At 41.3% G+C, this 27,654-nt stretch overlaps 1 protein-coding gene across 4 annotated transcripts in view; it reads left to right on the forward strand.

The window, feature by feature from the left end:
• Window positions 1-27,654, forward strand: part of NEURL1 (neuralized E3 ubiquitin protein ligase 1) — a 122,696-nt gene that overhangs the window by 46,167 nt on the left and 48,875 nt on the right. Inside the window, exon 1 of one of the 4 annotated variants that reach the window (XM_083441541.1) lies at window positions 14,253-14,489. The exons of 2 other annotated variants lie outside the window; for them this stretch is intronic. In XM_083441541.1, coding sequence (XP_083297667.1) covers window positions 14,456-14,489 — 34 coding nt within the window. In that variant the 5' untranslated portion in view covers window positions 14,253-14,455. Of the gene's footprint in view, window positions 1-14,252; window positions 14,490-27,654 lie in introns of those variants that run through there. One more of the 4 variants, XM_083441540.1, reaches the window with a different exon arrangement.

The following is a 27,654-nucleotide window of genomic DNA, read 5'->3' on the forward strand; positions in this document are numbered from 1 at the left end:
TTTTTATTTCATCTTTGCAAATACATGGTTTTTTACTCCTCAGTTGACTTACCTTGTCCTATCCATTCCTACTCCTCTTTGCTCCATCCAGCCTATGGCTGCCATCTTCTTTTTTTAATGACCTCGCTCCTAGACCTTTAACAGGCAGACTTGCATAAATTAAACAGGCAAAGCTTCCACTTCATCTCTGTGCCAGGAAAAGCTTCATTTGCTAAAATTCTGCAATTCAGGAAACTATGAAAAGCATAAGAGCAGGGCCAGTAAAAAGTTAGCACAGTTACCCTTCTCATAATATATATTTAACACTTCAGCTGTTGCTTCTATTTTAACGTGTCCTTCCCTGAACTAGAATGAGCTTGGCAGCCCCTTTTGATTCCTCCTTTTGATCCTATAAAGGTGATAGCACCACTTCTCTTAGCCCTTAGTTGGGGTTGGCAAGAGCATCATTGTGCTCTCCAATATATTAATAGCCATGTAGCTCAAAAGGCATCATCCACACAGGAGAATGAGGTATTAGAGTCTTATTAGAGTGTTTGAACCATTGGGTTTCTCTGAACTAAGAAGGACAACAGGTCACCAGATGAGGATGTAACATTTGACAGTGATTTTACTGGTAAGAAGAGAATTGCTCCACATTTTTCTTCATGTAATCGACATCCACATCTGGCCCTCGACTATATCGGCAATGAGTTCTAGGTCGCCCATCTTTGTTGAAAACATGTTGATTTAAGCATCCCCCCCCCCCATAATTACATAAGCATGGCTGCTAGGCATTATTCTTCCTAGTTAAGCCAAAAAAAATTCCTGTTTTGACATTTAACAGCTGGACATTCTAGGAGTGTTTCCACAACAACCTGGGCAATATGTGTTTAGAACACAACATTTTTGGAAGAAAATGCAGAAACTCAGCTGGAAGCCAATATATCTGAAAATAAATATCAGTTGAAAGTGCCAAACCTTGGTGCAAAGCTCCCTCCCACCCCCGTTTTAAATGAGCAAAAAAACTCTGCCACCTCTACTTTAAAGGGAAGCCAACACTCACCTGAAAGTTTGTTATATTTGCCTCCACAATAAACAAGACCGCTGCTCCACTTTCATGGCAGATGAATGGTCAGATGAAAGTGGAGATAGCATTAGTAAGCACAATCAGCCTCTAGATGTAAAAGTGCTTGGTCAGCTACTTTTCTAAAGTTTGGGTGTCGTACAGCCCTTTCCCAGGAAGGCTACCTAATTCAAGGGATAATCTCTGTTTTATAAGACATAACGTTCCCATGGCTTTAGCAGAAAATGCAACACACCTTAACTGGAAAGCCTCTTCTATGGCTCTAAAATAATACATAATCTTGGGCAGTTTGTTTCCTCTTCCTCTCCAGTGTGGTGTGTGAGAATGGTGGTGACATTATGGTTGTTACTGGCTCATTCTGCGGAGGTCGTGCAAAGTTCAGTCTATTAGCAGTTACTTAGCTTATCTGTATATGTTCCTATTGGAAGGCAACTGTTCATTCTCATCTAAGAGCTCTGTAAACTAGTACCTCCTTCCTGCAATTCTCACAGTTCTCTTGCAGTCCCCCCCCCACATTTCTCCTTCACATCTTACCTTCTTTCATTTCCTTGACTTTAAAACAAAAACAAAAATTTCATTAAACTGTAGTAATGTCTTACCAGAAAAGTTATAATAGCACCCAGTCATAGTAGCATGCATGGTAGCATGCAGTCATTCATCTATCAGAAAACATTTGTACTGGGTGTTGGGAGTCTTTTCAGCAAGAGAGCTGCATTTCCTAGTAGACAGGGTTTTTTTGGGGGGGGAGAGCACTTTCTGGTGGTGGGTGAGGCGAGTAGAAGTGACTCTTACCTTTGGATAGTGGGCTACAGTCTGGCCACACAAAAGTCAGAGGTTCCTACATGTACATATCCCCATTGAGTAGCACTGGCCCAAGACACTTTGCTGCCTGAGATGAACCAGAAAATGGTGTCTCCCTGGGTGCTGGGTTAGAGCATGGATAGGGAATATCAGCCTCATGGAGGCCGGATTGGCCACCCCTCCCAGGTTTCCAGAGCCTGCTGCCCTGAGGCAGTTGCCTCACTTCACCTCATAGTCCTGCCACTGAGGCAGGTAAGAGGCATTAATTATACTTCAAGGACACACCTCAGCTAGGGAAAAGGAGGGTTGTGGAGCAGGGTCTTGAGTTAAAGGGGAAAACTCATTTCATGGATTTCGGCTGCATTGCTTGAGTTTGAATCATAACCACGGGCAGTATTCAACTACCACGGTCCACTTGCACAAATGAACTCCCCCCCCCACATGCCCTATGACCTCTCCATATCTGTTCTAGAGGGTTGGGAACAGATTTAAGGGATGTGCAGGGGGAGGAGAGTGTTCTGTTGCAAAAGGAGAAAGCCTTATGCTGATGGAATGACAAACTTGGTGCTATGCTGAATTCCAACTTATATACTGCAATATCCCGTGTTCTCCTTATATGTGAGTATTTTGAGGTTTCCTCTCTTTCCCCTTTTCAATTATGTGCTTTCTGTCTGTGGGTTAAGAGGCTGGCTTCTTTAACCAGCCTGGCTGAGAAGCAGGAAGGAGGCTACGGTGTGCATTTGTTGCTGTTAAACTTGGGTACAGAATCTCCCTGAGGGGACCATTCTCCTTCAGGACCTCTATAGCTACAGCATTACACTGGCAAGAAGTAACCCATATGAATCTTAAATTATGGACTTTGAGCACTAGATGACGCATGTACAGAATATTATTTAAAAGAGCAGGAGCAAAAAGAAAAAGAAATACGTTCGTTGACACATATCCAAGTTATTCAATTCTGTTCAAGGAATGCCAGTGCAAGTAGTAAACAGTTCACTTGTGACTAGACAGATTTTAAAGTTTTCAGTTTAACAAATCTATTTCATGCAGTATAGAGCAAAGGAAAATATCAGAGCGTCTCCAGTTGCCTCTAATTTAGATTATGAGACTGAGGCAGCTGTACTGTGTCAACTCACCCAATCTGTGTATTATTGACTACAGGGTTTGCAAGTTACAGCTTGCAAGTTTTAAGCTTTAATTGATTTGGTAGGCTAATCAAATAAAACTTTAGTTGATTGATTGGTGAGACCCAACTTATTTGATACGGAAATTTATTATTATATTTTTTTAAAAGCTATTTTGTTCGGTTATGTTGCTGCAATAGCAGCTGGAAAGAAGATATTAATGATGGCTTCTGCTTCTAACCATGGCTTTCAGTTTGTTAAGTTATAAGTAATCTGACATTTCCATCAATGTCTTGGAAACAGCATCTATTTTGAGGATTTGGTAATATTTAAATGTATTTAAATTAAAGCAATCAAACTGCAAATGGTTAATCAAAACAATAGCCCTAGTTTGGAGACTATAATGATACTCTGAATTTGGTGGGGTTTGGGAGAGAATTAAAAGGGTTGTAGCTGGGGGGGGGGGGATTGTGAATGCTGAAGCAGGCCAGAAAAATGGTTAGCCACTGCTCCAAGTGGAGGCAAATGTGATGACACAGTCTGATTCCAGTTGCCCTACATGTAGAATCCTTTGGAAACAATATGCAAAAGATGAGAAGGCAAAAGCTTGAGAATCTGCCAGCAGCCAAGGATCATCTGACAGCAGAACAAACTCAACTTGGCTTGAAAGCTTTATGCTCAAGAAAGTCTTGTTTTCTGAAAATAAGTTTTCTTCTTCTTCATAAAGTATTCACAGAGAATATGAAGAAGAACTTATGCAGCGTCCTAATGCAGCTCTATCAACAAGTCAAATGTGTTTATTCCCAAGACAACACAGGAACGTTTCCCCCCAAAATAAAAATAAAAACCCTACCTAAACAGGTGCACTCATTTTGCTTAATTAATTATTTTGGACCTTACCCATTGATCCAAATACTCCCAAGGTGACCTGCATAAACATACAAAACAGAATTAAAGACATTAACATTTCAAACTAAAATCCAAAGCCCTATAGGCACCTAAATGTTCAGCCAAAATCACCAATTAGGAATTAACCATAATTTATTGCTCCTTTTTGGTTTATAAATTTTGAACTCATTCTACTATAATGTCATGAATGGAAATAAGTCTGGTGGCAGCAACAAGCAGCTCTGGCTCGCCCAGTCCTACCCATTGCCATCCCACCACCACACTTACCTGACCTGGGGATTCTGGATCGTGGGCTCTACTGTTCAAAATGGGGGAGCCTCAGCAATTGCCCTCTCCTGCTGGAAACAAACCAGGACTGCTCCAAGAAAATGCATGTGGGGAAAAGTAGCGCTAGGTCCTGGCGGGCCGCCCCCTTACCCACTTGTGATTGGCCAAGCAGATAGCCAGTCAATCAGGATTTTTCTTCTTCACTTCTCATTTCCCTCTGTGGCCCCCCATTTATGCATTTTTCACCTGTGCCCCCCTTGGAATATCCTGGCCCCCCCGGGGGTCATATGGTCCCTGGTTGTGAAACCCTGCTCTAGACCATTAGCTTTGTGTGCATGCACATGCACATGCACACAAGTATTATCAAACTTGTAAATACTTGCAAAACTGAAGCTCTTTTGTTGTCTCTTCAAGCTGTATGTGTTTCATGTGATTTAGGAAATTGCCCTATTCAAGGATAGCAGCTAGTAAATTCTTTGTATGTAAACTGCAGCCTCCAGGCACAACAATTTAAAAATAAAAATGAAAATTCTTTCATGTCTTTAAGCATGTTTCTTCGCATGAATCCTTAACGTTTGCTGATCACAATCTAAAGAGACCAAAAGGCCAGCCTTCTCCAGCAAAGCAAGGCCATCCTCACACTAGCTCCCCTCCTCTTTTACAACTGCACGCATTCCAGACCACATTGTACCGTGAGAGTAGGAGAGTACCACGGCAAGATGTGTGACTCAAGGACATAGAACAATAAGTAATATCTCTGGGCTGAGATGGATGTGGGATAGTAACTATTCTAGTACTAGCGGTTTGTCCAACCAAAAGGATGGTGGTATATATGGAAACAGGACCACAAAGATGGACAGGTAACTGGATGAGTGCCAGTCCCAACTTTCCTTCTTAGTCACCTGTGCAGCCTCACTTTTCTTTTCTGTGACTTCTGTTCCTTTCCTCTCTCTATCCCTTGCGATTTTTGTGTTTTCACTGCTTCATTCATGGCTTACCTCAGGTCACTGCCTCTTCCCTCTTTTCCTTTTTGCCCTGTTCTGCTGTAGACCATTCCTGTTCCTGTGTGACAGTAGCAGCCTTTGCACCATCTCATGCTGTTGCCCCAGGCCTCTTTGCTCCTTCCCTTCAGGTGTGATGTTTGGCAGGTATGCAGTGAAGACTGCTCATCTCGCTTTACTGGCCGAGGGAGCTGGCGTTTCTCCGCAGACAGTTTTTCTGTGTCATGTGGCCAGCATGACTAAGCCACTTGTGACGAAACCAGAGCAGCACACGGAAACACCATTTACCTCCTCGCCGGAGCAGTACCTATTTATCTACTTGCACTTTGACGTGCTTTCGAACTGCTAGGTTGGCAGGAGCTGGGCCCGAGCAACGGGAGCTCACCCCGTCACGGGGATTCGAACCGCAGACCTTCCGATCAGCAAGCCCTAGGCTCAGTGGTTTAGACCACAGCGCCACCTGTAGAGGCAAGTATAAAGCCAAGGCTGCATTCAGTAGCATTGGCAGGAGTGTGAGGAATTCACTGGGAAGAGGTTTTGCTCAGTGCAAGGGATCAGCAGAGAAACTGAAAGTTACCTGCTGTATAACAGGGTGAGCTAGCATGATAAAGTGCTAGACTAGAGGATCTCTCTGTAAACTTGTATCTTCCTGGTAACCCTGAGATCACTGTTTTTACTGCAACTGCTTTTATTTGTGATTGTTTTTAGAATGTTGTAACTATTAGATTGCTTTTGCTTTGCTTTTGTTTAAAATTGTGTATTTGTTTGCCTCTCTGAGCTCCTTGGGGAGGAAAGGCCAAGATATAAATGTATTATTATTCTTAATAAAAAGACCTCACCATAGCCTTATTTGGAAATTGTAATCATGTTGGAGCAGTGGGGCTGTGTGCACTGACTCTGCTGCTTCCATGCATAATCTTGCAACATTCACTGGCTTGTAAGAGGGCTTGTAAGCATGTTCACATGAATACACTTCAAGCCTTCCTGTGATCAAGAACCCTGCTTTATCAGGGTTTCTAATCGGAGGCAGCAGGGGTGGGGTCAGCATGTTCAAGCAAAAATGCCGCTTCAGACCTTGTTGGCAAATGTGGCATGTGGCTCTTTGACTCTAACATTTCATGAAAGACATTCTGTACTCTTGAGCATTTGCAGGTTCGCAGAACACAATGGATATTCCCCTTTCCTCCCAGAACTCTTTTACATCTCAAAACTCCACAGAAACAGATCCTTCAGCTCCATTGGGTCCCATGTTTTTATATTGTTATTCTGGCAAATTTGGTCTATTCCAAGGATTTTCTGGTGGAACAAATTGTCCAAGCTGTCTGTCAGTCTTGCATACGTCTGTATGAGGAGCCAGCAGGACTGGGACAAGTCAGGCCAGTGAAAAGAAGTTTCTTCCAATCTGTTTACACCACACATTGCTGGTTCTCATGTTTGATTAGAAAACATTTGGCTTGTTGCAGGTGGACTTGGGTACAGAGTAGATCAAATGTACCCTTCCGGTGGAAGCTTTATCAAGTCCCTTGGTTGTGATAGTCTTTCTTCAGTGAGTTTGACCCCTCTCTCTGTTGCCTCTAGTGGAGAGTGCAGGTTTATTCATACTGGGTTTACCCATTAACAGGAAAAAGCATCCTTTTCTATATTTTCCCCCTGTTGTAAAACATGATGAACAATGGGGGAGCTATGTTTCACTAATTCATATTTGTTTCATGCAAGTTAATATAAAAATGTTCAAACAGTAGATTGTCTTGGGGAGGCTCATAGGACAGAGAATGACTTGTCACAGTGTTTTTTGTTGTTGTCTGGGTAAGTTGCTTTAAAGATAGAGTTGGTTTCATATTCTACCTGGAATTCTTGTATTGCCCTGCAATGAAGTTTTATGAAAAATATTGGTTTTCAAATTATGTGGTGATGTTCCAAGAGCAAGGGGCCTTTTTTTGTTCTTTTCCTATGTTAATTTCCTTTCTTGATAACCATACATACTTGCTGGGTGACCTTGAATGTTCAGGGCTTTAAAATAGGTTCACTGCAGACCTTAACAGTTATGGCAATCTGACGAAGTAAGCTTGCATGCAATTAGATGAAGGCTTGTTCAGCTCTCTTGCCTTAGAAATCCTTTTAACTGCTTATCTCAACACTGGTTTACTTCATTCTTCTTTCCTCTTTTATCAGCTATGCAGATGGTACCCCAGTAATGGATAAAATAAAGCAATGTTAAGGGTAGGACTTCCAGTATTTGGTGAGAGCGTGATGAAACAATCACACATATATTTCTCTTTTAAGAACAGTTTCTACAGGTCAGCAGGAGCCTTGGAGAAGTAAGCGGGATAATAGGTCTGATTTTCTGTCCTGTGTGCCTACAGTCACTTTACACACTGCTTTTTAGGCTTATGAGAGTAAGAAGCATATGTTTGTAAAAAAACCATGTGTATCAAGAAGGTATACTTGCAATGGTGCCATGCTCCCTGTTGCTGCTCCCGTGAAGTGACCATTTGGCAAAACTAATCCCAGATTGTGTCAGGCTGCTGAAGCTGCTGATTTCCTTTTACTCTGTGTTTGGTTTTAAAGTAGAATAGATGAATTAGTATGTTGAATTGTCCACGCGGCAGTTTTAGGAACCAAACAAGGTTATCAATGGGTAAATCCTGGAATCAGGTATTTGCACTGCCAGTTGGTCTCCAACTCTCTTTGAATATTTGAAGTGAATATTCCACTGTACTAGAAACAATGTACTTTCCCATTAACCAGATCACACAATGGGGGTAAAAGGGTAGATTTAAAAATAAAATGTAGACAGCTGATGCCCTTATTATCAAATATGCAAACAAATATTTGCAGCTGAGACACATGCCATTTGTACTGCAAAACCAAATGAAACTGACACCAGGTTTTTACCAAGTACAAATACCATAATTGCTAGCAAAGATTTTCTACCCTTAACTTACCCCATTGTCCCTGTTAATTGATACCTGTTAAGCTCAGCTTCCAACAGCAATTGCTCAGATTTTCCTAATGCATTACCTCCAGAAAAATGGATGGCATTAGCTGAAAAGTCTATCCTTAAAAGTCTTCCTTTCCAATTCTCCAATACATCTTCTTCATTCCCTTATTGCACGGACATCTTCTCAATATATTTTCTCATCATCCCATAACATTTCAGTTGCCCTAGTTGAAGATGGCAGTACCCTGCCACACAATCATGCTATCTCTAACTCTGCTGCATGATTGACATGTACAATGGGCAAGTACGATGAGCATGCATGATGGGGAACAGGTTTGCAGCAGCAGATCCCACCTCTGCTGGTTCATATGTACTTTTGCAGTGTCCTCAGTCAAGCACACAAGCTTAGGTACATACAGTTTGTATGCATGTAGGCCTGTTGCAGATGTGCAGACATATACGTGCCTGGCAGGGGGTTGGGTCTTGCTGCCCTCATCCTGCTTCCCCATTCTGCAGTAGAAGAATTGTGTGAAAGACACTTATATGTGACCAAATTTCATCATTTAGGTATGGCTGGGCATACCGTTTTCATCCTTCTGATTCCCACTGTCCAAGCAATCATAAGAACATAAGAAGAGGCTTGTTGGATCAGACCAAATATCTCCCTAGTTTAGTGGCCAACCTGATGACCTCGGGAAGCGTACAAGCAGGGCTTGAAGGTGGTGCATCTCTCCCACAGTAGCCCCTTAGCAGCAATGATTATCCCTAATTATATATTCACTTTGTTTTTAGGGGATACTTTGCTCCTCTGAGCAGACAAAATGGAGGTTAAAAGAAGGCCATTAGCTGTGGACCCAACTGAGAACTCTGGTATGACTTGAGCTGCTTTGGTTCAGAAACTGCAGGTAATGCTCCAGGAAGCATTAACAGTATGTACCCAAGAGCCTCATGCAGATGTTCAGGCTTGAAAAATGAACTTGCTGAGGGTTGTGGAGGATTGGTGAAGGAGTCTGCCGACATGATGCTACTTCCTCCAAGCATGTGTGATTCCATTCACTGTTCTGAGGAGCCTCCACATGTCTGAATGAGAGTAAAGATGAGACTACTTAGGAAGAAATGAAATCCTTCTTAGGGAAGCAGTAGGAGTTGGGCAGCCACTGGGCCTGTACGTGACTACTTTTCATCTCGCATCCGCAGACAGGTGTGACCAGGCAAGGAATGGATTCCCTTAATTGCTAACAAAACAAAGATGGAATAATGGGGGCAGGCAATAATTTATGTTGCCTACACATTCCCAAATATTTACCCTTCTGAAGTGGGTCCTCTAATGACCAGGATATCCTGCTGTTATCTTTTGGTGAAACACCACAGCATCGTCTCCAGCTCATATGCTCCTCTATGTTATCTTGTTGTCTTAGGTTGTGCAAAGATGCAGAGAGGAAGCTGGGGTTCAGCTGGCAGATGGAGGAAAGAGGGGGTTTCTGGGTTTGGCCAAGTATAAATCTTATAAAGCTTGTGTAAATCTTGAATAAATCTTGGCCAAGTATTAATCTGATGAAGCTTTAAACAAAACTTGAAATTGGAACCTTTTGTGCAAAAATCACATCAGTTTTGCTTGAAAGAAACGAGCACACAAAATGGCTTAGTGTGGTGTCATGGCTGAGAGAATGGGATGTGAGCCAGGAAGTACCTAACTAAAATATCTGAATTATTTATTTCATAAAATGTATGCACCTCTTGATTGTAAAACAAACAAACAAACAAACAAACAAACAAAAACTTAAAGCAGTTTACAAAAAAGATATAACACTAAAATTATCAATTGAAAAATTAATTATTGAAAACTTAAAAAGTTAGAATAACAATAGACTAATAGGTGTGTGTGTGTGTGTGTGTGTGTGTTGTGTAGAATCATAGAGTTGGAAGGGACCCCGGGAGTTATCTAGTCCAACCCCCTGCAATGCAGGAATCTCAACTAAAGCATCCATGCCAGATGGCCATCCAAGGAAAGGAGAGCCCACAGCCTCACAAGGGAGTCTGTTCCGCTGTCAAACAGCTCTTACTGTCAGAAAGTTCATAAATAGATATATATTTCTTTTATAAGGGGAAAAAATCCGTTATCACTGTATAGTTAGGGGTGATGTCCAATATTAGCCATGAAATTAATGGGCATGGTTTTAATGGGTCTGCTCTGAATATGACTTAGTTGGACATCACCCTAGGTATCCTAAGTGCTGAAGTTGAATTCTGTGAGCGCCTGAAGGCATATGTGCTTAACAAGCCCTCTGTGACTTTAATAGCTGTCATAATATTGCTAGTTGTTCCTCGTGCTTTCACGAGGGGCTCCTCAAAGAACTGAAGCCTGAAGGAAAACCCAGTGAATGGCGTAATGGGACCAGTTCAAAGAGCAGGGGAGACAACAAGTTACAAACAAGTGAGACAGTAACAGCCAAAGGTGGTACCTTTAAAAATAATTACACTAGTAGCATTGGAGAGAAAATAAACCCATTAATAAGTGAGGAAGGAGCAAAGTCAGGTTGCTAATTACTCTGGATGTTAAAAGCTAACCTTGAAGCAAATTATTAAATTGCATCCATTGGATAATTGCTTTAATTACTTTAATTAAGAGCTTGGAAAAGTTAGATGCGAACACGGAAAAAGAGAATGGTTGTGTTTGGGAGTGTGTCTGTGAGGAGGCGGCGAAACATTGCATTGTGCATGGCATGCCACCCAACCTCCAAGCAGTGTGAGATTCCAGCGGTTTGAGGTGCTTTCCCAGAGTTTGACTTTCTTGCAATGAGAAACAGCAGAGACTGTGTTGTCATTACGATATTTGGTTTATTTACACACATATATATAAACCGAGCCTACGATGGCAGGGTTAGGGTTAGCATTAACACACCAAGACGTTAGCATTAACACACCAAGACGTCTTTTCTTCTCCTGTAGTCACAGCCTTGGTTTTAAGCAGAAATCAAGCATAGCTGTCACTCTCTGGCTTCTGCCAGCTTCCATTCCATCTCAGGGATGCTCCACCCCAGCTTTTGTCTTTCTCACTACCAGCCAGGTGAGGGAGAGGGCCCACTCATTAGGGAAATAGAACTGCATACAATGTGTATATGCTGATTTATATGTATAGATTGAAAACATGATTACTGTAATTTGAGTCGAAATAAAATATATTGCACCATAGTGATTAAGACTGACAAGGGGTCTGCTGCCCAGGTGCAAACTGTTGACAGGAAACATCTCACTTGTGATAGTTCTTTATCTTTAAACCAGTGTGGACCAGACAGCCCTTCAAAATAGTGGACTCCGAGGACTGCCAGCCCTCCCCTTGCTCTAACTTCTCTGTAAAGTAGAGCAGTGGCCACCCAACACAATCTTGTGGGAATGTATTGCCAGAAATATAATTTTCATGCCTATCTCACATGCAATGCTGCTTCAGTGCAGTGTGCCCATTCATTCAGTTGCTAGTCATCAATCATGCAGAAATTTTGTGATGTATATAAAGGTTTGGTTATTGCCTATAAAATGCCCTTGAATAAACTACTGCAGTGGTCATCTAGTGCTTCTGTACAAGCAAATGTCCACCGAAACATACTTAATTATTTCACTTTTTTAATTATAAAAAATAGGCAATTTAATTGTGTGTTCAAAGACAGGGAGGTCTTCTTTTACAGATTACCCAGGTTCTCTCTGTGCATGCCTTTGTACTGAAATTTGCTGCTGAGTCTGCAGCTTCAGCAATGCAGCTACAGCACTGCTCTTGCAGTATTGCTAGAAATGCAGCAGCAGAATTAAGCAGGCACTCTGACTGCCAAGAAACTGCTGTAAAAATGCAAACTGCAGAAGGGAGAGAGTTTCAGGCATATATCTATTACTGGTTCATGAAGAGTAAAGCTATCTCAGGGCTTTTAACACTAGGAACTATTGCAGCTTCTTAATGTTAGCACCCTGCCTTATTCCTGCAGTGTTTTATGTGGTAGGGATAGAGAACCTCCATTTGGAATGCAATCCTTCCCAGATGGCGGGAGAATCTATGACCAGTGGAGTAGATGATTGTCATAGGACAATAAACTTCATTTTTCAGGTGCAGAGAAATAGATTTAAGATAAAGATTTAGGGAAGCAGTTAAAAACTCAAACAAGTTGCCCAGGAAGGTTATAGGATCTTTTTTTCTTGGAAATATCACCACCACCATCATAAACAACAGCAGCAGCTCGTCAATTGTCAATGATTTTTTTAAAATCCTGGAGTAAAGAGTATTCTGCATATTCTAAGGAGGTTTTCTGTTTCCCTTAAAAAAGAGGATTTGTAGCAACCCTGCATGAACTGAAAGGTTTGCGCAGAAAATGATGTAACCTGATCATATTTCAAACTCATTTTATTCTACAATGCAGAAGATATCTTCAACTCAGGCTAAGGAACTGTTTCAGTTGCCACTGACTTTATCAAATAATTGCATGACCGGAAGGCAATTGAAGATGATCTAGTATCACCATCTCAGGATTTTCCATAGCTAAGGATTCTATCCTACCTTAGTGATTTCCAAATTGTTGGCTGTTAGATTGCCATCCAGAAGTACAAAGGTCATTTGGTAAGATGCTTTCAAGGTTGGGTCAAAATAGGTGAGGGAACTACTACAGTAGCAAATTGGTTCTTGTTATAAAATATCATTCTTACACAAGCAGAGATCAGGGTCAACCAAGACTGCACAATGCCAAGAGTATATGTGTAAAGGAATTTAGGCTGCGAGCCCCTACCCATTTATCTTGCACTAAGTTCCATTGAACTCAATAGGACTTATTTCAGAGTTGTCATTTATAGGAGTGCCTCATTCATTATTGTTGTGGCTTAACCAAGCAACCAATTTTGGGGTGATAATGCAATTTCTTCTTGCTTACACATAATTCATTGGCTGATGCATAGACATTCCACATTTTTCCTGGAAGAACTCTATCTCCTTCAGTCAAGGCATTCTGCTTCCTGCTTCCTTACCCGACTCTTCAGATTGCACCTGTTATATGTGTTCTCACTCATAGTGTTTAATCTAACTCTTCTCTGCCTGTACTATCTTATGTACCTGTGAAGAAACTGGTTGTTACTTGCACTGTCTGCATAACCATGGTTTGACTGTAACCCTTTCTTAGCTAGAGTGTAGGTGGCAAACCGTGGTTTGCATAACACTGTGCTTGTTCTGGAACTTGAAACTTCAGTGTAAAGTTAGTTTGATTTTATGTTCTGGTAGAGCTAGGTTCTTATTTTGTTAATAGAGGTGGGGAAGGATAGCATTCTTACACCAAAGCATTGAGGGGCAGAATGTGGGTTCATGCCTTTGAACCCTGCCCCACACCCTGCCCATACCAGCTTGCCTCCACAACTCAGTGCGTTTAATAACGCTCACTGCAGTCAATCAGTGGAGGTAATGGACTGAAGAGCAGGCTGCATTGTGTCTGAGCTGAGCCTGCAGTCATGCCACAAAAGCTAGTCTGAGGGGGGTGGAGGAAAATATTTTGCTATTACAGTCCAGGGTGGACCATTCTGCATTTCAGACACTTCTCCCTTGCTCTTAAATAATTAATAATTAACCAGCAGAGGAATCTGGGCCAATGATTTCTGGTAATGCACCTATTTCAGTTTGGGTTTCTGCCTGCCATACCCACAGATATATGTAGGAGCGATGTGCTGAATGGAAGTATTTCTCCTTTTCAAAAACTTCATTTTTATATTTAAATTGCATAATGATGGAGTTGAAAAGCAAGCTTCATTGACAGCTGGACTTAAGATTTCTAAATAAATCTGTTTTGTGTTTGCAGTGAAATTCACAGAGACAAAGGCTTTGTTTTGCTTGCAAGCAAGGGTACCTTGGGGTTTAGAAACAGGCATGCAGCCACTGCTTTCAACAGCCAAGAAATCAACTATATTTTTCCTAATGATTTATTAGAGTTGCGACCCTAGATTAGAGAAACCAGAATAAAGGCTGACGGACAGGGCATGTTTAGGTGCCCTTGAGTTTCTTTGGGGCTGCGGTGCTGTATGTGTCTGTAAAATGCTTTGAGTTTTCTCTAGCTATTTTGGAGTCACAAGTCTCCTCCTTATGTAAATAATCATGACATATGCCTCTGCTTATTGCTGAGCCTGTGAGGGTTGGAAAGTGGGTGGAGGCTGATTGCAGGCTTCTGTTGTGTGTTCATGAGTGTGTTATTTATGTGAGAGTCATTAAATCCCTCTGTGTCGGAGTGTGCCTGTGTCTTGCGTGCTGACAATGATCGCACACTTAGAGTTCTGCATCTCTGCCCAGTGAGAGGAGAAACTGCAAGGTAGCCAAGCCACCTTGCGCAGTACGATGGGGGGACAGCTAACCAGAAGCACACTATACGGTAAGGAGCTGGCCAGCAGCACTGATGTTTAGACAGCAAATTCTTAATGTTGGGTAGATTTCATGCCCTTTGCCTAACCCTTCCGCAGCAGGGGACAATATGGCTCAGAAAGGTAAGTGAGCTACAGCAAAGAAGCTGTAGTCTCTCCTAACTGATTCTCACTTGGTGCCTTTTCCTTTAAAGAGAAATCTTCTTGCCAGAGATGTTCTTTTTAAATGCAGAATCCTTAGACGGCTCTCTCTCTGTGTGTTTTATCTGATCTAATTCCATATGTCGCTTTTGTTTTATTGCTTCGGACAAATATTTGTCTGCAGAGCACTGCTTCCTGCTCTGATACCCTGTAGGGAAAGAGAGAGAGAGAGAGAGAGAGAGAGAGAGAGAGAGAGAGAGAGAGAGAACGAACAGTTTGTGGCGTTGACATGAAGGCAAGACAGTTTACAGGGCTTTCAAAGGAAACATTCATTTGAGAAAATGGATCAGGGTTTCATCTTTTTAAGATTCCTCCGATAGTGGGATTTTGCGCTCTGCGTGTAAAACTGTATTTGGTTTACAGCACAGCTGGAGGCTTGAAAAGGCTGCTTCATTGTAAATCCATTTAGTACAGTATGCTGCATGTCTTTGTAGGATAATGGACTGGAATGCATAGGAGACGAGGGTGCAGTATTGCAGTGTTCCAAGCAGGTTAATGCAGAGGATGAAAAACTTTAGGATGTGGGACAAAATCATATGGCGTCTGCATGCTTTTATATGATTCAGCGAAGGGAACCTATATGGGTGCTGTCATGGGCAGGATGCTACCATAATTTCAGACTCATTGATTTCAGTGAAAGAGTTAACCAAACGCTTAACTTATTTTCATCAAAGTTGATGGGGACAGACAGGGCTTAACTGTGACTGGATGGTGCATAATAGGGTTCATACAAAACCTCTTTATTCCTTTGGGTTATTATTTCTCTTCAAACTTTTTTATGTTGAGTGATAAAGTGCTTTTTATCTAAAACATTTGTTCATGGGGGCCCATAACTCAGTTTCAAAACAGGAAAATAACAGAGTAGGTTTATATTGAAACTGCTCCTTTGTACAGAAGTTGTGACAGTGCATTTGATATATAATTTTGTTTTCCAGTATGAGATGTTGGTAGGGTTGTTCTCATTTGTTGTGTTTCCATAATTCATTACAGTCTTCAAACAGTAAACCAGCCTACTAACTTATTTATTTATCACTTGCAGTGGATTCTGATGACAGTTTTAATCGTTTGCTTTTCATTGTCCAACCACGTTTCTGCGCTTTCCCCCCAGTGTATCACATGTCACGTATTGTTTGCAAAATAATGTTTGCGTATTGTCATAACAAAAATGAGAAATCCAGCAAGAAGGGTTGGATTTTCTTCTGCTGTTTAAAACTATTAATCTGTTGGTGAACTTTGCGGGGTGGGGAAATCTTGACTGAATAAATACTCCCATGGGTCTGTGTAAATGTATATGATTCTACTTGGATGCAGCAGTCAATGGCTACTTCTGTGTAGCGTAGTCCCCCAACAACTGCACTGCTTTCATTCTCTTGGCTTTATTCATTCTGGGGAGGGGAAAAACTTAGCTTGGGAAATAGAAGGTAGAGAGACATACTAAATCTACCACCATAGAGGAGAAATAACTATAAAGAAATCTACATATACAAGAAATAATAGCTACAAACTGACCACTTTTGAAAAACCATGCTAGAAATAAAAAAACAAGAACTTTTAAGAGTCTTACAGAAGCAAGAGAATGAAGAACCTCACTGGGTTCAAGTTGGAGTTGGATATGTTTCTGAAGGGGGCATCTTTCTTTGGGGCATAAGATACTGATACAGTCTGAGATAGGAGGTTGGTTGCATGGCACGGAATGGTGCCCAGCTACAATTGTTTTCCATGGAAGACTCAATCGATAAAATTTACTTGCAAAGAGTCCTGGCTGATTTTCATATCTTGGATCAGGAAGAAATTTCCACTAGATTTCATTGCTTCATAAATCTGGATTTTGGGGACATGGAGGCTTGCTTTTCCATGTATTTGGGCCTGTGTACTCACTCAGTTCATATGAAACTATCTGTGCTGTAGGAATCTTCTTGTAATGCATCTGCTTTCTGCTTGATTTACAGTACGTTCTGGATTACGCAGACTAATCCACTGGGTTAGAGGTTGTCCTGGTTTGCCTTTCCCAATTTATCTTGTCTCCTTAACTAATGTTCTGGCACAGAATCCTAGCCCCGGTGCACTCTTCCTTGCAGAATTTACACAGAAGTAGAGCTATAAAATAAGTTTTTCTAGAGCATTGTCACCTACAAAGAAGTGAACAGTGTCTCAAATTTCAGCCATCTACCATTTACTAGAAGCAAAAAATCACCTCAAACATAAACAAAAATACAAAGAAATCTTACTGATTTTTGCCATCAGGTGCTTTTTTGTCCCAGCCAATGGGAAATGTTGGGGTAAAACTTTTCAGATAAAGAAAAGGAAACAAATGTACAAGGGAAACAAATGTACAAAACCTGTACGATATTTTCATTCTGAAAACACGCCCCCCCCCCCCAAAGAGCATGGGACATTTTTAAGAAACCAAGGAATCTTTGATCTTTGTCAGTGGGGTGCTTTTTTTGTCTCAGCCAGTCAGTGGAAAGTCCCTTGGGTTTTTTAAAAGAGAACTTGATTGAAGAAAGTGGATTAAGGGGCTCTTTTCTTCTGACACCACTAAATGAGGCATTTTGCTACTATGAGATACACCTACATTCTGGCATTGGTAGTAAAATATCCCCCAAACATTTTGTGTTACGTTTCTTTGCAGTGTTGCATAATCAAGAACAGGGATATAGTGGATATTATCTTTTTCAGGGTGCTCTGGGGCTCCCCTTTTGTTTGACTCAGAAACTGCAGTTAGTTTAGAATGCTGCAACACAATTGCTAACAGGTGTGAGTCCCTGTCAACATATAACACCTGTGGTCAGAAATCTGTACTGTTTGCCAATTTAATACCCAGCCAGATTCAAGCTGCTGATGTTAGTATATAAAGCCCTTAACAACTTGGGACCAGCTAGATTTTTACCTGCAAGATTGCCTTACCCCATATATGCCCACTTGACTGTTTAAAGCTGTGGAACTGGCATTGTTACAGGTACGACATAATACTCATTCAGCATTTGTAACAAATCAATCTTTGGAACTCCCTTCTTATTGAAATCAGGCAGGCACCTTCACTGTACTCTTTTTGGCGCCTGCTAAAAACTGTTTTGTTCAAACAATTTCCCTGGATATGTAGAATGTTGGCATGCGTTTTTACTCTTGTTTCCAGTTTTCCATTGATTTTAATTATTTTTGGAATGCGACTAGAATAGATCAGAAAGACAGGAGGTGCATTTCAAAAAACCAAAATGCATGACGAAAGGAACACCATGATAATGAAAGGAGTGGGGGTTGATTTTTTTGAACAGCATGATCCTTTGTATGGATATTCAAAAATAAGTTCAACTATATTCAGTAGGGAGTATTCCCTTAGTAAGTATGTTTAGGATTGCTGCCTAAGTCTCGGACCTTGTCATCATATACAGAATAGGTGCACAACAGGCAGAAACTGTTCAGACTATCGCAGACTAAACTTGGTATAAACAGTGGTGATGCTTTGCATATGGAAAGTGAAGGAATATTACATGGTATATAATCCACTAGGGGAACATATACCATTTGTGGAATGGATTGCTCCTCCCCTTGAAGTCCCTACACACCTGAAATCTACTCTGGAGGGTTGTAGGCCTCACCGGAGCAGACTGGGGAGGGGGGCAGAGACTGTAAAGGGGAAGAGAAGAATGGGAAGCCCATTCGCTTAGCGCTGATTATCAACCACTGTTTTTTAAATGTTCAGTTTAAATTACCTAAATAACCTGAACATGACATGGATTTGAAACACAACATGCCTACATGAGCATACAATCTGAATATATTGAAGTGAGCCTAAGTACATTAGTGTGTATGTTACAGCAGCCGTCTTACTAATCACTGAAAAACGTAAATCATTTAAGTATAAATGAGTGTGCTTTCTGCCTCTCCTCTAATGCTCTTAAAGCAAGTTATTTTGGGCTATAGTTGCGTATTCAAACAACTTTTGTTCCCATTTTTAAAAAACTTGGACAATACTGTATAGGGGATTTTTTATATCCTGTACTATTTATGCTATTTTGCCCTATGTTTCGTTGGAATATACTTGGTGTAAGTAAGAAGAAATAATCAAGGATCTGTTCCCCCCCACCCCACTTAATCCTATTGTATAACTGATTTTGGTTCAGTAAGTAATTGCTGTAGAGCGTATCCATTATGATAGTTTTAAAAAAAGGTACCTAGATATTTGCACTTCCAACATTAGGGGTAACAGTAAACTTTATCTTCTGAAGTTTATTGAAGATGATCTATTATCCTAATAATACAGTCATACCTCTTGTTACGTTTGCTTCATGATACGTTTTTTCAGGTTGCGTCCCACTGTGACTTGGAAGTACCGGAAAGGGTTACTTCCGGGTTTCGCCACTCACGCATGCGCAGACGTGGTGAATCATGACCTGCGCGTGCGCAGACGCGGGTTGCATTCCTTTCAGGTTGCGAATGGGGCTCCGGAACGGATCCCATTCACAATCAGAGGTACCACTGTAGTTCTTCAGGAGTAGAAGGAGTGGTTGTGACTATGTTTTCAGTATAAATTCCCAGTGATGGAATAACATTGGGCGTCTTGTTAGGGTAGACACACGTCCTAATTTGCAGGGAACAATCCTATTTCTAAGGCTTTCAGAAAACAGTCCTCTCTTTGAAAGTGGCGTCTCTTTGAAGTCCAAGCCTAGCTTAAAAATAAGGAACCATAAGAAGGTTAATTCATCCCATCAAGTTTAGCACCTTGACAGCAGGCTTCACTGCTGTTCTAAGATACTGTATTTTTTGCACCATAACACTCACTTTTTTCCTCCTAGAAAGTAAGGGGAAATGTCTGTGCGTGTTCTGGAGGGAATGCCTACGGGTGGCATGCCTACGGATTTTCCTCCTCTAAAAACTGTGTGCATGTTATGGTCGGGTGTGTGTTATAAAGCGAAAAATACGGTATATTTCTAATTAAACTATAGTCTTCATTTCTGAATGTGTGCATAAATCAGCACATTAAATAATATGCAAATTGGTGCCTTTTCTGGCTGCCCCTTTTTTTGGTGATGTGTAAGTGACCACCTTTTGTGTTGTAGCTGTGTGGATGAGGCCAAACATGGTAACCAGCTGGAGGAACAAAATGAAGTTGCCCAATAATTGTTTTATGAATAACCCTTCTTTGGATGGTAGAGGAGACTATTTACCTTAACATGAGATCAGGCAGAAGCAATAGCCATTAGTAGAGTGGAAAGCAGATGACTTGTTTCCCACCCTATAAGCTAACATTTGGTCTTGGAGGGAGGCACACGGTACTGCAATTATACCATTTATGGTAGCAGGTTAAAAGTTATTGTCTAGTATAACAGCTGTTCATAGTAAACATACACTTTATAAATGGAGTGCAGTGCAATGATATTGAAAATAACATACAAGGGAAATGCAGCCAGTCTTGAGCAGAGCCAGGAACAGACACCAAGGGTCTTGTTTCTCAATTCTTTGTTTCTGATCGCAAGACTGTATCATTTCTCTCTTGAGTTTTTTTTTAAAAAATAAGAATCAAATTTTAAGTATTAGATGTTTCTCTCTTTGCATAGGGCACTCCATTTTATGCGTGCTTATTATGGATATCTTTTTTTCACCAAGAAAAAAAAACCAGGTAACTATTTGCCACAGAGATTTCTGCTTGTATAACTCTTCATAACATGAAAACAAGCAACAAGACAACCAACCTTTGTGATAAATGTTTCCTGTACAATTACCTCTTTTTTTTAAAAAAAAAACCAAAACTTCTTTTGATGAAAAATGGGATATAAATTCCTTAAATAAAAGCAAATAAGAATATTGTAAACTGCATATTTTAAAATTATGTATTAAAACACACACTCAACATTGTTGTTTTGTTTAGGGTGCTTCCAGGCAGAAGTTTATTGTGGAGCTGGTGCCGCTCAAGATTTGGACACTACTCACATGATGTTGTCATTATCAAAATGCCAACTAATACTTTTTTTAATTAAAAAAAAATTAAATCCATAGTTCCTCTTACAGTGGAAAATCCATTAAGTAAAAACAACCCATTAAATATCTACAGTTACAGCTAATGTGGAAAGTCAAGGGGGCAGAGAGTTGTCATGTATGTGGTGATGTTTTTGTAGGTAGCCCCTGTTGCCCTACCCCATTTCAGCTTGCTTCTCACCTGAGCACAACGTAGTCATTTTGTTTCTACTAGCCAAAAGGATACAAGTGCTCCTATTTCCATCAATTACCGTATGCAGAAGGCATGTCAGAATTCCAACAACTCAGTTTGGATGAAGTATTCTCTCACCATCTCAACATATGTGGGAGATTACCTTGGGACATTTTAAAATCATCACCATATAGATGTCTTGCCCAAGACCTGCTCATCAGAATTTCACTACAGCAAAATGTCAGTCTTGCCCAAGACCTCCGTATTGAAGAAACCCAAATGGAAATGGGTTATCTCTCCAACCCCAAGCACATGCTTCCGTTTTGGCCATTGTGAAACACAATTACGGCAGTCTTGCGTTCTTGTGCTCTTCTTGTGTGGTTTTTTGTTTTGTTTTAAGTATGTGCACATAGGTACAAGAATACCTTAGTGCATGCCCAGAATGGGGAAAGGGTGAGGGGGCGACAATGGAGAGTGAGGGGGACAGTTATTCAGCAGAGAGGCCAGAAAACATCATAGACATCTCGCTGATGTGCATGGGGGTGGGAGTCTAAGACTAAAAGTGGAATGTGTAGTTGATCACATGTAAATCATGCACCGAGAGAAACTTGGTCTGAATGACACATTAGCAACATAAAGCCCCTGTATGTAAACTTCCACAGAATCATAATATTATGGTTAAGGTTTATTTCAAATAAATCTTATATGGGAAACCAAAGAACATGCTGAACCAGACCCATCTAGTCTGCCATCTTGTTTCCAACAGTTGGATAGCCATGACTCTTTCTTTTGTCCCCCAGCAGCTGATATTCAGAGGCACAGTGTCTTTGATGCTGGAGTTAGGACCCAGCTACAATGACTAGCAGCCTTACGCTTCATGAATTTGTCTAATCACATTTTAAGCCCATATGGCAATCACTACATCTTATCCTGTCATGTTTCATGGTTTAACAGTGCTGTGTGAAGTAGTCCTTCTTGTTAACTGTCCTGAGTCTTCCAGTTTCATTGGATAAACCCCAGTTTCTGGTATTATAAGAAAGGAAGACCAGCTTCTCTATATCCACATTCTTCTTACCAAGCATGATTTCATACCTCCCTGTCACATCCCTCCTTACTCGCCTTTTCCCTAAACTAAAAAAGCCCCAAACTTTGTAATTGTTCCTCATAATGGAGTTGTTCCAGTCCCCTCATCATTTTGGCTTCCCCCTTCTGAACCTTTCCCAGCTCTACAGTCTTATATTTGAGATGTGGTGATCAGGACTTTGCACAGTATTCCAAGTGTGGAATACCACATTCTACAACAAACCAGCATTTTCGTTTGTTTGCAGAGACATCACAAGACTCCACATAGTGATGATTGAAATGTATACAGCAAACTCTGCCTGGGTGCGGAGCTGCCAAAAGCTACGTTTTGCCATGATCTTTATAGCTATGTGAATTGGCCCTCTGGGTTGATTTATGAAGCTTGAGCAACATTTTAAACACCACAGTTGGACTGTTGACGTTTTGTTGTCTGAAATAGACAAGAAATCATTTCCCTTCCTACCCCTTTATTAGTTTACGTAGGAAAAAGCTGCAGCAATATGCATGCATGGATGTAAATAACTTGCACATATCTTCCAGGGATTTTCTTGCTGGTCATGGTTCACAATGAATTAAGATTCTGACGGCAGTGCAATTGGGCATGCATATCCTTCCCACTTGAGCATTAACCTCACTCTGTAAACATGATACCCAGCAACAAAGTATTGGTGACAAACAGCAGATTTTGTTATTCAGCTACATTACCAGTTATATCAAGCACCTCATTTATAGTTTGGAAACTTATCATTAACAGCAGAAAATCAGTGTACGGGGGGGGGGGGGGAGACCCCAGGCCAAATTCAGCCTGCCAAGGGCAGATTCACACCATACATTGAAAGTGCAGTCAACACTCATTTAAAAATATGACTTCCCCCAAAGGATTCTGGGAACTGTAGTTTGTTAAGGGTGCTGGGAATTGTAGCTCTGTGAGGGGGACACCACATTCCCTGGGATTCTATGGGTGAAGTAATGTGCTTTTAATGTGCACTAGGGATGCTTTATGGTGTCAATCTACTCCAAGTTTTTCTGTTTGGCTCTCAGGGTCAAATATCTCTCTATACCACACACTCTACCCTTACCCCCCAGGCCACATTGAATCTGTTGTGTTTTATTCCCAGCTGCTCTGTGTCTTGTAATTTTTCCATCTTGTATGTTTGCTACATCATAATATCCTAACCTTTCTGGATTTAAACTGATCCCCATTCCATTTATCTCAGCATTTGTAGCTCAGACCCCAATTGTCTGCATATTTGTGCACCTCTGAGGCACATTTTCCTAATACAATTTGACTTGCAAATGTCTAAAAAGGGAACTGCCCGAGTTCAAAACACTGCCTCATTAAAATAAATAATACCTTGATAATGCCAAATGTTAACCTCAGCACTGTGGAGATGCAGTTCTTTTAGTATTCTATTTTGCTCTGAATGGGTAAATAATCTACAAACACAGGACAGCTGAAATAGAGGAATATATATTGTTTCTAGACGCTGCTGCAAATGTGCCAGGATGTAGATATCACCCCCCCACACACATTTGGTCCACTGAGTATTGCTGTGAGATGAAGATGCCAAGGCTCTTCTTAAATATCTATATACAGCATGGCCTTTATATAGTCTGAAAGATGGTATTTGTTTGCTTTTCTAAAATCAGTCCATCTCAGGGCTGGATTAACTGATACAGAATACCCTGGGAAGAATGTTGAAGCAATGTTAACGTTTACTAAAAAGGGGGCTACCAGTGATTATGCTATAATCCTGTGACTTTGCCAGATTTCAAGTGAACATCTGAGGTTACTTTGAGTTGAATAGTAGAAGCGGCTGGGGAAAAAAGTGTTATGCTGTCCTTGTTTTTCTATATATGTGTTTACATGCATGTGGTAGTGTTAAAAACCATACTTTATCCGAATGGTTATAAAATGTACTTAATTTGAATACTTGCTGTAATTTAGGGCATATCTGTACATATGTATTTCAAAAGTTCCACTCCATGAAATTACTGCTACGAGAAGAGAGAAACTCCTTTTGATATGCTTTCATATTGCAGATGCACAGTTCCCATTTGCTTCCCCAAGCAGCAAGAAGTTCCAGTGATTCTGCTGCCTGCATTTGGCTTCCTTTTTCAGAAAGAGATCACTAGAGACTTTGGTAATTTATAGTATTTAATGTCTTCACAAATACAGAGATGGAACACAAGTGGGAGGCAAGCACCACAGCTTTTCTAGCAGGCACTAGACCCTAATACCCCAACACCAGTTCCCTAGAGCAGGGATTAGCCAAGGTGGCACTTCCAGACATTGCTGGACTTCCAACTCCCAGCAATGCCAGCTAGCATGGCCCAATGGTCAGGGATGATGGAGTCCAGCAATACACCACAGAGGCACCCTGAGATCCTTTCATCAGCAGCTCAGCCATCACTCTGTGCCTCTCAAAAAAGGGGGGGGGGCAGGTTTTTCACATACAAACCTTCTGACAGCCCCTCCCTTCAGTTGTGGGGGATGGAGGGAAATCAAAAACAGCTCCTCCAAATAGCTCTCGCATTCCAGGGATGTGCGTCAATTTACCATCTAACAACTAGTTCCCAGGAAGATACATGTACCAGTCATCTTGAGCCGTTTACCTGGAAATCCCCAGCTAAAGGGGGTGACTGGTGACTGGCTTTACTTGGCCAGTGTTCATAACAATACTTGCACTGTTTTAGTGGAAGAAAGCAGTCTGAGAATAATTTTGAATTGTGGGAACAACTGGGGAGAAACTATTAGGCTCCAGATCAGAAAAGTCCTAAGCTTGCTGTCACTCACTCACTCACTCCTTCTCCTCCTCCTCCTCTTTGGACTGTCTTCTGCCAGAGGAGATGCTGTAGCGAGCTGCTGGGGGAATGGACTCCCACTATTCCTGCCATCAAGCTTTCTAAACAGAGAGAAAAGGAAGCAAGGAGGGGGGAAAGAAGTTCTTCTTGTATGCATAACACACACCTCTCCCAAACACTGCTTCCTTTCCCCTTTCTTCGCTATGTTTGCTGTGTAAATGATGCTATGAATTGCTTTGCTGTTTGTTGTGGTTGCCCTTTGTTTTCAGGAAACAAGTTGAGAGTACTGGGCTGTGCCTCACACCAGTTAATTCTACAGCAAGCTTGTTCTAGTACAGACTAATCTAGTGATTCTTTAGAGAGAAACTTTAAATAATGTCCGAACCATGACTCTTACGAGGTTCTGGACATCATGTGCACTTTTGTATGAAGCTCTAGGCAACATTGTTTCTTGACTATTCACGTTTTGCACCCACTAACCAAGCTTCCTAGAGTATATCAATTCCCAGGTATCGAATGAGGAAGAAAAGAAATTTAAAATTGCAGCAAGTGAAGTTCTGGCTTCAGACAAGCCCAGTGATTGCACATGGACATAAGGACTCTGCTTATTAATTAACCGATTAGGAAACTAATTGCCGAGGCAATACAATTTGTCTCAAAATACTTAAAATAAATTGCTTTGAAAATTAACCAGGTGTAACTGTTAATGCAGTACAGTGGCACCTCAGGTTAAGTACTTAATTCGTTCCGGAGGTCTGTACTTAACCTGAAACTGTTCTTAACCTGAAGCACCACTTTAGCCAATGGGGCCTCCTGCTGCTGCCGTGCCGCTGGAGCCCGATTTCTGTTCTCATCCTGAAGCAAAGTTCTTAACCTGAAGCACTCAAATCAAATTTATTAAACGGTCACAGACCAGGTTAACTTGTACAGTTAGTCAGCAAAACATAACACCAGAGAAAACAAAGAACAATTTCAATACAGATTAGGCCATAACAGCAATTTAAAATTAGGCAGCATGAGTAGAATTAGGTATTTGCCTGCATATTGACTTTGGAAAGCTTTAGTTTCCTGCGCCTAATAGCGGCTACGCAGAATTTGGCAACATTGATCGTAATTTCAGGAACCTTATCTTCTACCAAGGCTCTCATACGTTGGAGTTCTGATTCATTTTTAAGCTTTTGTAGAACTGGGGCAATAAAGGTCAGGCGTAGATCCTCGTAGTAACTACAGTGCAGCAGTACATGCAGACTTGTTTCTACTTCCGATGAACCACATGGGCAAACACGTGACTCATATGGTTTGCCCTCATATCTGCCTAGCAGCTGGGCAGAGGGCAGGACGTTAAATCTAGCCAGGGTAAAGGAGTGTCTGTACTTAGGTATTTGTAAATCAGCCAAATAATTTGCGGGTGAGAACCCTCTCCCAAAGTCTCTGATTGTGGCATGTTTATCCATTCTGCCCATATGACATTGCAGCTCTATGTCCCTAATGCGTTGGAGCACTTGACTTCTGGCTCTCTCATATCCTGCCGCTATCAAGATCTGCGGGGAGAATCCCAAGCTTCTTATCTTTTCAAACAGGGATGCTTTCCAGGTAGAATGAAAGGTGTCTAAGAGTGTTAAAGGAGCCAAACCGGCCGGGAAAAAGATAAGTTTTAACCAGTAGTGTATCTTTAGAATCCACAACCGCGCGTTAACGGGTGGTTGTCCAACTTCTAAGCGGACAGCTATATTAGATACACAGGGGGGGATCCCCAATAAACACCGATAGAATTTTGTTTGGAATGTCTCCATAGGCGCGAAATTTTTAAAACTGCAAACCTGGGATCCATAAGTGAGTTGTGGAAGTATTTTTGCAGTAAAAACCTGGGTGGCCGCCGGAACGTATTTAGCCCCTTTCCCGTGAAAAAATCTTGTGAGGGCTTTATTGGCCCTTCCTGCGTTGGCAATGGCATTTTTCATCTGTTGGTGCCACGAGACACTTTCCTGAAAAGTTATTCCCAGATATTTGAAAGTTGCTACCTGGTCAATAGGTTGTCCATTAATTCTCCATTTGTGTTTCCTTCTTTTTTTTGAAAACACCATAATTTTAGATTTGCTGTAATTTATTAATAGTTGTTCCGCTTGACAATAGTCAGCGAGTGATCTCAAAAGCTTCCTCAAGCCAACGCAGGAAAAGGAGAGTAGAACTGCATCGTCCGCATACAGAAGCACCGGAAGGGGCATACCTGCCAGTTTGGGAGGGTGGGCATTTTCTTTCACCATATTTACCGCTAGAGAGTTGATATAAAAATTAAATAGCGTTGGCGCGAGGACACATCCTTGTTTAACCCCGTAGTGCGTTTGAATTTCTTTAGTTAAATGGCCTGCTCGATCGCATCTTACCCTCACCCTGGTATTTTCGTAGAGACCACGGATAAGGCGTAGTAGGCGTTTATCTATGTTTGTAGCGCCAAGCTTTTCCCAGAGTCTGTCCCTTGGTATTAGATCAAAAGCCGATTTAAAATCCACAAAAGCTGCATATAAAGACCCCCCTTTTCTAGAGTATTTATCTGCCAGATGTTGAAGAATAAGGGCCTGGTCTATAGTTGAACGCTTTGCTCTAAAACCAGCTTGAGCTTCTGATAGGATATGCTCTCTTTCCATCCACTCCACTAATTTATTACATAAATGAGCAGCGTACAGTTTGCTAATAATACTTAATAGACTGATTGGTCTGTAATTAGCTGGCTCAGTTCTGTTTCCTTTCTTGTATACTGGAATGATGATGGCTAAACCCCAGTCCTCGGGGATAATAGCCGCTTGATTTATACTAGTGAACAAGGCGGCTAGCACAGGGGCCCACCATTCAACATTTGCCTTAAGAATTTCTGGTGGGATATTATCAGCACCCGGGGCTTTCCCTGATTTAAGAGATTGAATAAGGCCAGTAATTTCTTC

The sequence above is a fragment of the Podarcis tiliguerta genome (assembly GCF_965153285.1).
Source record: "Podarcis tiliguerta genome assembly, chromosome: 5".
Classification (NCBI taxonomy): Eukaryota; Metazoa; Chordata; class Lepidosauria; order Squamata; family Lacertidae; genus Podarcis; species Podarcis tiliguerta.